This window comes from Salmo salar, chromosome ssa29, assembly GCF_905237065.1.
Source record: "Salmo salar chromosome ssa29, Ssal_v3.1, whole genome shotgun sequence".
Lineage (NCBI taxonomy): Eukaryota > Metazoa > Chordata > Actinopteri > Salmoniformes > Salmonidae > Salmo > Salmo salar.
Window position 1 is genome coordinate 25,205,018 of NC_059470.1, and position 14,135 is coordinate 25,219,152.

Sequence of the window (14,135 nt, forward strand, 5' to 3'; positions counted from 1 at the left end):
ACAGCACACACACCACACTAGTATAGTATGGTAGAGGAGAGAGGACAACACACACACCACACTAGTATAGCATGGTAGAGGAGAGAGGACAGCACACACACCACACTAGTATAGCATGGTAGAGGAGAGAGGACAGCACACACACCACACTAGTATAGCATGGTAGAGGAGAGAGGACAGCACACACACCACACTAGTATAGTATGGTAGAGGAGAGAGGACAACACACACACCACACTAGTATAGTATAGTATAGCATGGTAGAGGAGAGAGGACAGCACACACACCACACTAGTATAGCATGGTAGAGGAGAGAGGACAACACACACACCACACTAGTATAGCATGGTAGAGGAGAGAGGACAGCACACACACCACACTAGTATAGCATAGCATGGTAGAGGAGAGAGGACAGCACACACACCACACTAGTATAGCATAGCATGGTAGAGGAGGGAGGACAGCACACACACCACACTAGTATAGCATGGTAGAGGAGAGAGGACAGCACACACACCACACTAGTATAGCATAGCATGGTAGAGGAGAGAGGACAGCACACACACCACACTAGTATAGCATGGTAGAGGAGAGAGGACAGCACACACCACACTAGTATAGTATAGCATGGTAGAGGAGAGAGGACAACACACACACCACACTAGTATAGTATAGCATGGTAGAGGAGGGAGGACAGCACACACACCACACTAGTATAGCATGGTAGAGGAGAGAGGACAGCACACACACCACACTAGTATAGCATGGTAGAGGAGAGAGGACAGCACACACCACACTAGTATAGCATAGCATGGTAGAGGAGAGAGGACAGCACACACACCACACTAGTATACCATGGTAGAGGAGAGAGGACAGCACACACACCACACTAGTATAGCATGGTAGAGGAGAGAGGACAGCACACACACCACACTAGTATAGCATGGTAGAGGAGGGAGGACAGCACACACACCACACTAGTATAGCATGGTAGAGGAGAGAGGACAGCACACACACCACACTAGTATAGTATAGCATGGTAGAGGAGAGAGGACAGCACACACACCACACTAGTATAGCATGGTAGAGGAGAGAGGACAGCACACACACCACACTAGTATAGCATGGTAGAGGAGAGAGGACAGCACACACACCACACTAGTATAGTATAGTAGAGGAGAGAGGACAGCACACACACCACACTAGTATAGCATGGTAGAGGAGAGAGGACAGCACACACACCACACTAGTATAGCATGGTAGAGGAGGGAGGACAGCACACACACCACACTAGTATAGCATGGTAGAGGAGAGAGGACAACACACACACCACACTAGTATAGCATGGTAGAGGAGAGAGGACAGCACACACACCACACTAGTATAGCATAGCATGGTAGAGGAGAGAGGACAGCACACACACCACACTAGTATAGCATGGTAGAGGAGAGAGGACAGCACACACACCACACTAGTATAGTATAGTAGAGGAGAGAGGACAGCACACACAACACACTAGTATAGCATGGTAGAGGAGAGAGGACAGCACACACACCACACTAGTATAGCATGGTAGAGGAGAGAGGACAGCACACACACCACACTAGTATAGCATGGTAGAGGAGAGAGGACAGCACACACCACACTAGTATAGCATGGTAGAGGAGAGAGGACAGCACACACACCACACTAGTATAGTATAGCATGGTAGAGGAGAGAGGACAGCACACACACCACACTAGTATAGCATGGTAGAGGAGAGAGGACAGCACACACACCACACTAGTATAGCATGGTAGAGGAGAGAGGACAGCACACACACCACACTAGTATAGCATGGCATGGTAGAGGAGAGAGGACAGCACACACACCACACTAGTATAGCATGGTAGAGGAGAGAGGACAGCACACACACCACACTAGTATAGCATAGTATGGTAGAGGAGAGAGGACAGCACACACACCACACTAGTATAGCATAGCATGGTAGAGGAGAGAGGACAGCACACACACCACACTAGTATACAATGGTAGAGGAGAGAGGACAGCACACACACCACACTAGTATAGTATAGCATGGTAGAGGAGAGAGGACAGCACACACACCACACTAGTATAGCATGGTAGAGGAGAGAAGACAGCACACACACCACACTAGTATAGCATGGTAGAGGAGGGAGGACAGCACACACACCACACTAGTATAGCATAGCATGGTAGAGGAGAGAGGACAGCACACACACCACACTAGTATAGCATAGCATGGTAGAGGAGAGAGGACAGCACACACCACACTAGTATAGCATGGCATGGTAGAGGAGGGAGGACAGCACACACACCACACTAGTATAGCATGGCATGGTAGAGGAGAGAGGACAGCACACACACCACACTAGTATAGCATGGTAGAGGAGAGAGGACAGCACACACACCACACTAGTATAGCATGGCATGGTAGAGGAGAGAGGACAGCACACACACCACACTAGTATAGTATAGTAGAGGAGAGAGGACAGCACACACACCACACTAGTATAGCATAGTAGAGGAGAGAGGACAGCACACACACCACACTAGTATAGCATGGTAGAGGAGAGAGGACAGCACACACACCACACTAGTATAGTATAGCATAGTAGAGGAGAGAGGACAGCACACACACCACACTAGTATAGTATAGCATAGTAGAGGAGAGAGGACAGCACACACACCACACTAGTATAGTATAGCATGGTAGAGGAGAGAGGACAGCACACACCACACTAGTATAGTATAGCATAGCATGGTAGAGGAGAGAGGACAGCACACACACCACACTAGTATAGCATGGCATGGTAGAGGAGAGAGGACAGCACACACACCACACTAGTATAGCATAGCATGGTAGAGGAGAGAGGACAGCACACACACCACAGTAGTATAGCATGGTAGAGGAGAGAGGACAGCACACACACCACACTAGTATAGCATGGTAGAGGAGAGAGGACAGCACACAAACCACACTAGTATAGCATGGTAGAGGAGAGAGGACAGCACACACACCACACTAGTATAGCATGGTAGAGGAGAGAGGACAGCACACACACCACACTAGTATAGTATAGCATAGTAGAGGAGAGAGGACAGCACACACACCACACTAGTATAGTATAGCATAGTAGAGGAGAGAGGACAGCACACACACCACACTAGTATAGTATAGCATGGTAGAGGAGAGAGGACAGCACACACCACACTAGTATAGTATAGCATAGCATGGTAGAGGAGAGAGGACAGCACACACACCACACTAGTATAGCATGGTAGAGGAGAGAGGACAGCACACACACCACACTAGTATAGTATAGCATGGCATGGTAGAGGAGAGAGGACAGCACACAAACCACACTAGTATAGCATGGCATGGTAGAGGAGAGAGGACAGCACACACACCACACTAGTATAGCATAGTATGGTAGAGGAGAGAAGACAGCACACACACCACACTAGTATAGCATGGTAGAGGAGAGAGGACAGCACACAAACCACACTAGTATAGCATGGCATGGTAGAGGAGAGAGGACAGCACACACACCACACTAGTATAGCATAGCATGGTAGAGGAGAGAGGACAGCACACACACCACACTAGTATAGCATGGTAGAGGAGAGAGGACAGCACACACACCACACTAGTATAGCATGGTAGAGGAGAGAGGACAGCACACACACCACACTAGTATAGCATAGCATGGTAGAGGAGAGAGGACAGCACACAAACCACACTAGTATAGCATGGTAGAGGAGAGAGGACAGCACACACACCACACTAGTATAGCATGGTAGAGGAGAGAGGACAGCACACACACCACACTAGTATAGCATGGTAGAGGACAGAGGACAGCACACACACCACACTAGTATAGTATAGCATGGTAGAGGAGAGAGGACAGCACACAAACCACACTAGTATAGCATGGTAGAGGAGAGAGGACAGCACACACCACACTAGTATAGCATAGCATGGTAGAGGAGAGAGGACAGCACACACACCACACTAGTATAGCATGGTAGAGGAGAGAGGACAGCACACACACCACACTAGTATAGCATGGTAGAGGAGAGAGGACAGCACACAAACCACACTAGTATAGCATGGCATGGTAGAGGAGAGAGGACAGCACACACACCACACTAGTATAGCATGGTAGAGGAGAGAGGACAGCACACAAACCACACTAGTATAGCATGGCATGGTAGAGGAGAGAGGACAGCACACACACCACACTAGTATAGCATGGTATGGTAGAGGAGAGAAGACAGCACACACACCACACTAGTATAGTATAGCATGGTAGAGGAGAGAGGACAGCACACACACCACACTAGTATAGTATAGCATAGTACAGGAGAGAGGACAGCACACACACCACACTAGTATAGCATGGCATGGTAGAGGAGAGAAGACAGCACACACACCACACTAGTATAGCATGGTAGAGGAGAGAGGACAGCACACACACCACGCTAGTATAGCATGGCATGGTAGAGGAGAGAGGACAGCACACACACCACACTAGTATAGCATGGTAGAGGAGAGAGGACAGCACACACCACACTAGTATAGCATAGTACAGGAGAGAGGACAGCACACACACCACACTAGTATAGCATGGTAGAGGAGAGAGGACAGCACACACACCACACTAGTATAGCATGGTAGAGGAGAGAGGACAGCACACACACCACACTAGTATAGCATGGCATGGTAGAGGAGAGAAGACAGCACACACACCACACTAGTATAGTATAGCATGGTAGAGGAGAGAGGACAGCACACACACCACACTAGTATAGCATGGTAGAGGAGAGAGGACAGCACACACACCACACTAGTATAGTATAGCATGGTAGAGGAGAGAGGACAGCACACACACCACACTAGTATAGTATAGTATAGCATGGTAGAGGAGAGAGGACAGCACACACACCACACTAGTATAGTATAGTATAGCATGGTAGAGGAGAGAGGACAGCACACACACCACACTAGTATAGTATAGCATGGCATGGTAGAGGAGAGAGGACAGCACACACACCACACTAGTATAGCATGGTAGAGGAGAGAGGACAGCACACACACCACACTAGTATAGCATGGTAGAGGAGAGAGGACAGCACACAACACACTAGTATAGCATGGTAGAGGAGAGAGGACAGCACACACCACACTAGTATAGCATGGTAGAGGAGAGAGGACAGCACACACACCACACTAGTATAGTATAGCATGGTAGAGGAGAGAGGACAGCACACACACCACACTAGTATAGCATAGCATGGTAGAGGAGAGAGGACAGCACACACACCACACTAGTATAGCATGGCATGGTAGAGGAGAGAGGACAGCACACACACCACACTAGTATAGCATAGCATGGTAGAGGAGAGAGGACAGCACACACACCACACTAGTATAGCATGGTAGAGGAGAGAGGACAGCACACACACCACACTAGTATAGCATGGCATGGTAGAGGAGAGAGGACAGCACACACACCACACTAGTATAGCATGGTAGAGGAGAGAGGACAGCACACACACCACACTAGTATAGCATGGTAGAGGAGAGAGGACAGCACACAAACCACACTAGTATAGCATGGTAGAGGAGAGAGGACAGCACACACACCACACTAGTATAGCATGGTAGAGGAGAGAGGACAGCACACAAACCACACTAGTATAGCATAGCATGGTAGAGGAGAGAGGACAGCACACAAACCACACTAGTATAGCATGGTAGAGGAGAGAGGACAGCACACACACCACACTAGTATAGCATGGTAGAGGAGAGAGGACAGCACACACACCACACTAGTATAGCATGGTAGAGGAGAGAGGACAGCACACACACCACACTAGTATAACATGGTAGAGGAGAGAGGACAGCACACACACCACACTAGTATAGTATAGCATGGTAGAGGAGAGAGGACAGCACACACACCACACTAGTATAGCATGGTAGAGGAGAGAGGACAGCACACAAACCACACTAGTATAGCATAGCATGGTAGAGGAGAGAGGACAGCACACACACCACACTAGTATAGCATAGCATGGTAGAGGAGAGAGGACAGCACACACACCACACTAGTATAGTATAGCATGGTAGAGGAGAGAGGACAGCACACAAACCACACTAGTATAGCATGGCATGGTAGAGGAGAGAGGACAGCACACACACCACACTAGTATAGCATAGCATGGTAGAGGAGAGAGGACAGCACACACACCACACTAGTATAGTATAGCATGGTAGAGGAGAGAGGACAGCACACAAACCACACTAGTATAGCATGGCATGGTAGAGGAGAGAGGACAGCACACACACCACACTAGTATAGCATAGCATGGTAGAGGAGAGAGGACAGCACACACACCACACTAGTATAGCATAGCATGGTAGAGGAGAGAGGACAGCACACAAACCACACTAGTATAGCATAGCATGGTAGAGGAGAGAGGACAGCACACACACCACACTAGTATAGCATGGTAGAGGAGAGAGGACAGCACACACACCACACTAGTATAGCATGGTAGAGGAGAGAGGACAGCACACAAACCACACTAGTATAGCATGGTAGAGGGGAGAGGACAGCACACAAACCACACTAGTATAGCATGGCATGGTAGAGGAGAGAGGACAGCACACACACCACACTAGTATAGCATGGTAGAGGAGAGAGGACAGCACACACACCACACTAGTATAGCATGGTAGAGGAGAGAGGACAGCACACACACCACACTAGTATAGCATGGTAGAGGAGAGAGGACAGCACACACACCACACTAGTATAGCATGGCATGGTAGAGGAGAGAGGACAGCACACACACCACACTAGTATAGCATGGTAGAGGAGAGAGGACAGCACACAAGCCACACTAGTATAGCATGGCATGGTAGAGGAGAGAGGACAGCACACACACCACACTAGTATAGCATGGTAGAGGAGAGAGGACAGCACACAAACCACACTAGTATAGCATGGTAGAGGAGAGAGGACAGCACACAAACCACACTAGTATAGCATGGCATGGTAGAGGAGAGAGGACAGCACACACACCACACTAGTATAGCATAGCATGGTAGAGGAGAGAGGACAGCACACAAACCACACTAGTATAGCATAGCATGGTAGAGGAGAGAGGACAGCACACACACCACACTAGTATAGCATGGTAGAGGAGAGAGGACAGCACACAAACCACACTAGTATAGCATGGTAGAGGAGAGAGGACAGCACACACCACACTAGTATAGCATGGTAGAGGAGAGAAGACAGCACACACACCACACTAGTATAGCATGGTAGAGGAGAGAGGACAGCACACACACCACACTAGTATAGTATAGCATAGTAGAGGAGAGAGGACAGCACACACACCACACTAGTATAGTATAGCATAGTACAGGAGAGAGGACAGCACACACACCACACTAGTATAGCATGGCATGGTAGAGGAGAGAGGACAGCACACACACCACACTAGTATAGTATAGCATAGTAGAGGAGAGAGGACAGCACACACACCACACTAGTATAGTATAGCATGGTAGAGGAGAGAGGACAGCACACACCACACTAGTATAGTATAGCATAGCATGGTAGAGGAGAGAGGACAGCACACACACCACACTAGTATAGCATGGCATGGTAGAGGAGAGAGGACAGCACACACACCACACTAGTATAGCATAGCATGGTAGAGGAGAGAGGACAGCACACACACCACACTAGTATAGCATGGTAGAGGAGAGAGGACAGCACACACACCACACTAGTATAGCATGGTAGAGGAGGGAGGACAGCACACACACCACACTAGTATAGCATAGCATGGTAGAGGAGAGAGGACAGCACACACACCACACTAGTATAGCATGGTAGAGGAGAGAGGACAGCACACACACCACACTAGTATAGCATGGCATGGTAGAGGAGAGAGGACAGCACACACACCACACTAGTATAGCATGGTAGAGGAGAGAGGACAGCACACAAACCACACTAGTATAGCATGGTAGAGGAGAGAGGACAGCACACACACCACACTAGTATAGCATGGTAGAGGAGAGAGGACAGCACACACACCACACTAGTATAGCATGGTAGAGGAGAGAGGACAGCACACACACCACACTAGTATAGCATGGTAGAGGAGAGAGGACAGCACACAAACCACACTAGTATAGCATGGTAGAGGAGAGAGGACAGCACACACACCACACTAGTATAGCATGGTAGAGGAGAGAGGACAGCACACAAACCACACTAGTATAGCATGGCATGGTAGAGGAGAGAGGACAGCACACACACCACACTAGTATAGCATGGTAGAGGAGAGAGGACAGCACACAAACCACACTAGTATAGCATGGCATGGTAGAGGAGAGAGGACAGCACACACACCACACTAGTATAGCATGGCATGGTAGAGGAGAGAGGACAGCACACACACCACACTAGTATAGCATGGTAGAGGAGAGAGGACAGCACACAAACCACACTAGTATAGCATGGTATGGTAGAGGAGAGAAGACAGCACACACACCACACTAGTATAGTATAGCATGGTAGAGGAGAGAGGACAGCACACACACCACACTAGTATAGTATAGCATAGTACAGGAGAGAGGACAGCACACACACCACACTAGTATAGCATGGCATGGTAGAGGAGAGAAGACAGCACACACACCACACTAGTATAGCATGGTAGAGGAGAGAGGACAGCACACACACCACACTAGTATAGCATGGCATGGTAGAGGAGAGAGGACAGCACACACACCACACTAGTATAGCATGGTAGAGGAGAGAGGACAGCACACACCACACTAGTATAGCATAGTACAGGAGAGAGGACAGCACACACACCACACTAGTATAGCATGGCATGGTAGAGGAGAGAAGACAGCACACACACCACACTAGTATAGTATAGCATGGTAGAGGAGAGAGGACAGCACACACACCACACTAGTATAGCATGGTAGAGGAGAGAGGACAGCACACACACCACACTAGTATAGTATAGCATGGTAGAGGAGAGAGGACAGCACACACACCACACTAGTATAGCATGGTAGATTAGAGAGGACAGCACACACACCACACTAGTATAGCATGGTAGAGGAGAGAGGACAGCACACACACCACACTAGTATAGCATGGTAGAGGAGAGAGGACAGCACACACACCACACTAGTATAGCATGGTAGAGGAGAGAGGACAGCACACACACCACACTAGTATAGCATAGCATGGTAGAGGAGAGAGGACAGCACACACACCACACTAGTATAGCATGGTAGATGAGAGAGGACAGCACACACACCACACTAGTATAGCATGGTAGAGGAGAGAGGACAGCACACACCACACTAGTATAGCATAGTAGAGGAGAGAGGACAGCACACACACCACACTAGTATAGCATGGTAGAGGAGAGAGGACAGCACACACACCACACTAGTATAGCATGGTAGAGGAGAGAGGACAGCACACACACCACACTAGTATAGCATGGTAGAGGAGAGAGGACAGCACACACACCACACTAGTATAGCATAGCATAGCATGGTAGAGGAGAGAGGACAGCACACACACCACACTAGTATAGCATAGCATAGCATGGTAGAGGAGAGAGGACAGCACACAAACCACACTAGTATAGCATGGCATGGTAGAGGAGAGAGGACAGCACACACACCACACTAGTATAGCATGGTAGAGGAGAGAGGACAGCACACACCACACTAGTATAGTATAGCATGGTAGAGGAGAGAGGACAGCACACACACCACACTAGTATAGCATAGCATAGCATGGTAGAGGAGAGAGGACAGCACACACACCACACTAGTATAGCATGGTAGAGGAGAGAGGACAGCACACACACCACACTAGTATAGCATAGCATGGTAGAGGAGAGAGGACAGCACACACACCACACTAGTATAGCATAGCATGGTAGAGGAGAGAGGACAGCACACACACCACACTAGTATAGCATGGCATGGTAGAGGAGAGAGGACAGCACACACACCACACTAGTATAGCATGGTAGAGGAGAGAGGACAGCACACACACCACACTAGTATAGCATGGTAGAGGAGAGAGGACAACACACACACCACACTAGTATAGCATGGTAGAGGAGAGAGGACAGCACACACACCACACTAGTATAGTATAGCATGGTAGAGGAGAGAGGACAGCACACACACCACACTAGTATAGCATGGTAGAGGAGAGAGGACAGCACACACACCACACTAGTATAGTATAGTATAGCATGGTAGAGGAGAGAGGACAGCACACACACCACACTAGTATAGCATGGTAGAGGAGAGAGGACAGCACACACACCACACTAGTATAGTATAGCATGGTAGAGGAGAGAGGACAGCAAACACACCACACTAGTATAGCATGGTAGAGGAGAGAGGACAGCACACACACCACACTAGTATAGCATAGCATGGTAGAGGAGAGAGGACAGCACACACACCACACTAATGTAGCATGGTAGAGGAGAGAGGACAGCCGACATTCCGGCTAGGTGCTTACGAGGGCTAAGCAGATTTCGGAGGTGATTAGCTCATGGATTGTAAGGGGGCTGTGAAGAAGGGAGGAGATGAGGGGACGGGAAGGAGAGATGGAGGTTCTGTTTGAGGAAAGGTCTAGGGTGAGGGTTAGAGGTCAGAGGTCACAGCGGCTCCTCTCCCTGTGGCTGGTGTGGAGTCAAATCATTTCATGTTGGCTGTGAATTTAGTCTTGCTGCTAAATAATTTGTGAATCGCATCTTAATTCTGTGTCGCTGAACAGTTTTCATAAGGTCAATGAGTCTATCAAGATCTTTCCCTCTAGTGTGTGCAGTGAGGCAGTAGCCTACTTCCTGACTCTAACATCAGAGAGCCACAGAGAAGCCTGGACCAACCTGCTGCTCCTCTTCCTCACCAAGGTCCTGAAGATCAGTGACGGCAGGGTAAGGATCTCAACCATTAACAACATTCAGACAGGCCACTGATTTGGTCAAGTCATTGTCAGCGATATGTTCAAGAAGACCTGCCCCTGTCTTTGTGTGGAGATGAATCTGTAGGAAGATGTTTTATGTCTCTCTCTCTTTCCACAGTTCAAGGCCCATGCGTCCAGGTACTATCCTCTGCTGTGTGAGATCATGCAGGTTGATCTAATCCCAGAACTGCGGGCCGTGCTGCGGAAGTTCTACCTACGCATCGGCATCGTGTTCCAGATCGCCCAGCTGCCTGAACCACCTGCAGAACCAGAACCAGAGCTGGAAGTTGAGGTGGAGAGGGGGGAGGTGGCTGGAGAGGAAGCCCAGTGATGTTGCACTTGTAGCGGGCTGGCTGCGAGACCTCTGACTAGGGAAGCCTGGAGTTCTGGAAGTCCTCCTCCCCTCTTGCCTTGGGTTTGTCTACCAACCCTTTAGGACTATGGTCTCCCATCCCCCAGGGTACTATGAAGGGTGCATCTGACCAGACTTCACCCTTCTGGATTTGGCAGTTACCCAGAATCCCCAACTAACGATACAGGAAACTCCAAGGTGTCTCTACTGTGAACCTGACTGGTCATGTGACAGAAAATGCCAACTCCCATATACACTACATGGCTAAAAGTATGTGGACAAGTACTCGTCGAACATGTCATTGCAAAATCATGGGCATTTATATGGAGTTGGTCCCCCCTTTGCTGCTATAACAGCCTCCACTCTTCTGGCAAGACTTTCCACTAGATGTTGGAACATTGTTGTGAAGACTTGCTTCCATTCAGCCACAAGAGTATTGGTGAGGTTGGGTGCTGATGTTGGGCGATTAGGCCTGGCTCGCAGTCAGCGTTCCAATTCATCCCAAAGGTGTTTGATGGGGTTGAAGTCAGGGCTCTGTGCAGGCCAGTCAAGTTCTTCCACAATGATCTCGACAAACCATTTCTGTATGGACCTCACTTTGTGCACAGGGGCATTGTCATGCTGAAACAGGAAAGGGCCTTCCCCAAACTGTTTCCACAGAATCGTCTAGAATGTAATTGTATGCTGTAGTGTTAAGATTTTCCTTCACTGGAACTAAGGGGCCTAGCCTGAACCATGAAAAAGCCTCAGACCATTATTCCTCCTCCACCAAACTTTTCAGTTGGCACTGCTTTGGGACAGGTAGCCTCCTCCTGGCATCCGCCAAACCCAGATTCGTCCTTCGGACTGCCAGATGGTGAAGTGTGATTCATCACTCCAGAGAACGCGTTTCCACTGCTGCAGAGTCCAATGGAGGTGAGCTTTACACCACTCCAGCCGACAATTGGCATTGCTCATGATGATCTTAGACTTGTGTATGGCTGCTCAGCCATGGAAACCCATTTCATGAAGCTCCCGATGAACAGTTCTTGTGCTGATGTTGCTTCCAGAGGCAGTTTGGAACTTGGTAGTGTTGCTTCCAGAGGCAGTTTGGAACTTGGTAGTGTTGCTTCCAGAGGCAGTTTGGAACTTGGTAGTGTTGCTTCCAGAGGCTGTTTGGAACTTGGTAGTGTTGCTTCCAGAGGCTGTTTGGAACTTGGTAGTGTTGCTTCCAGAGGCTGTTTGGAACTTGGTAGTGTTGCTTCCAGAGGCTGTTTGGAACTTGGTAGTGTTGCTTCCAGAGGCTGTTTGGAACTTGGTAGTGTTGCTTCCAGAGGCTGTTTGGAACTTGGTAGTGAGTGTTGCAACTGAGGACAGACGATTTTAAGCTCTACGCGCTTCAATTCTCGGCGGTCCCGTTCTGTGAACTTGTGTGGCCTGCTACTTCGCGGCTGATCCGTTGTTGCTTCTAGACGTTTCCACTTCACAATAACAGCACTTACAGTTGACCGGGGCATCTCTAGCAGGGCAGAAATTTGATGAACTGACTTGTTGGAAAGGTGGCATCCTATGACGGTGCCACGTTGAAGGTCACTGAGCTCTTCAGTAAGGCCATTCTACTACAAATGTTTGTCTATGGAGATTGCATGGCTGTGTGCTTGATTTTATACACCTGTCAGTAACGGCTGTGGCTGAAATAGTCGAATCCACATACTTTTGGCCATGTAGTGTATCATAGTAGGTTGAAGTTGCCCCTAGACACTGATCTAAGGCCAGTTGTTGCATTCCCCCTCATGGTTAAGGTTATAATATCGGGAGGTCAAACTGATCCTAGATCCTATGGGCTACTAATACCCGAAGCCCCTCATATCATGGAAGAATGGCTTGGCCTTGTACATGAAGATCTGATTCTCTAATGACTGCAGAATAACTATCACTCAGTCAAAATATATTTAAAACGGGTTTGCTTCTTGATATTACTGTATCCTTAAAAGCGATTCTAGAGAATGAAATGGCTACACCTACATCATGCAATGCAATTGACGAATATTCAGTGATTTGAAATGTAACATTTGTTACTCAATGATAATTCTGATCTTTTCCTGGCTGCACCGCTGATGGCTAACGTTAGCGGCAATCACCTCGTGGATGAAAAAACTAAGTACAGAAAAGCCGCTTTGTAATATAATCTGATAACACTAGATTTGATTTCTGTGTTTTGTTTAGTTTTTTCACAGGATTTTGCTGCACTTGGGGCTCAATTCAATCACATCCGCTTTAGCTGACACCCGCATAGCGCTTGTTTTGACGTGTCGGAGGTGGAACTGCACTAGAGCTGTCAAATCCACAAGTGACTCCTGCATTATATCTAAAGCGGACATTGCCAATGCCTGCACGGAGTCGCATTAACAGAAATCCTCTATCAGCCTTGTTTACAAGTTGGAACACTGGAACGTGAGATGTAATCTACACCTCAATTAGGCTGATAGAAATCCTCATGATTTAGTTTGATGATTTCTATTTAGCGTACACTTTCTCATTGTTAACTAACGAGATTGGGGCGGGTGTGGCAATGATCGTAAGAGCAGCTGCTCACCGATTTGAGGGCTCCGACGCAGTTCCACCTCAGACACCGCCAAAACATCTGCTATGCGGGTGTCTGCTATCGCCCGGTAATGCTGATCTGATTGAATCTAGGCCCTGATCTCATTATTGAATACACTGGAGATTTT

The 14,135-nt window shown here is 48.4% G+C and overlaps 1 protein-coding gene across 3 annotated transcripts in view; it reads left to right on the forward strand.

Annotated features, from left to right (window-relative positions):
• Positions 1-12,476, forward strand: part of LOC106590401 (brefeldin A-inhibited guanine nucleotide-exchange protein 1) — a 95,080-nt gene extending 82,604 nt beyond the window's left edge. For all 3 annotated transcript variants that reach the window (XM_014181380.2, XM_014181382.2, XM_014181383.2), the window contains 2 exons: positions 10,926-11,043; positions 11,191-12,476. In XM_014181380.2, the coding sequence (XP_014036855.1) occupies positions 10,926-11,043; positions 11,191-11,403 (331 nt within the window). In that variant the 3' untranslated portion in view covers positions 11,404-12,476. The remainder of the gene's footprint in view (positions 1-10,925; positions 11,044-11,190) is intronic.
• The last annotated feature ends 1,659 nt before the right edge of the window (positions 12,477-14,135 follow it).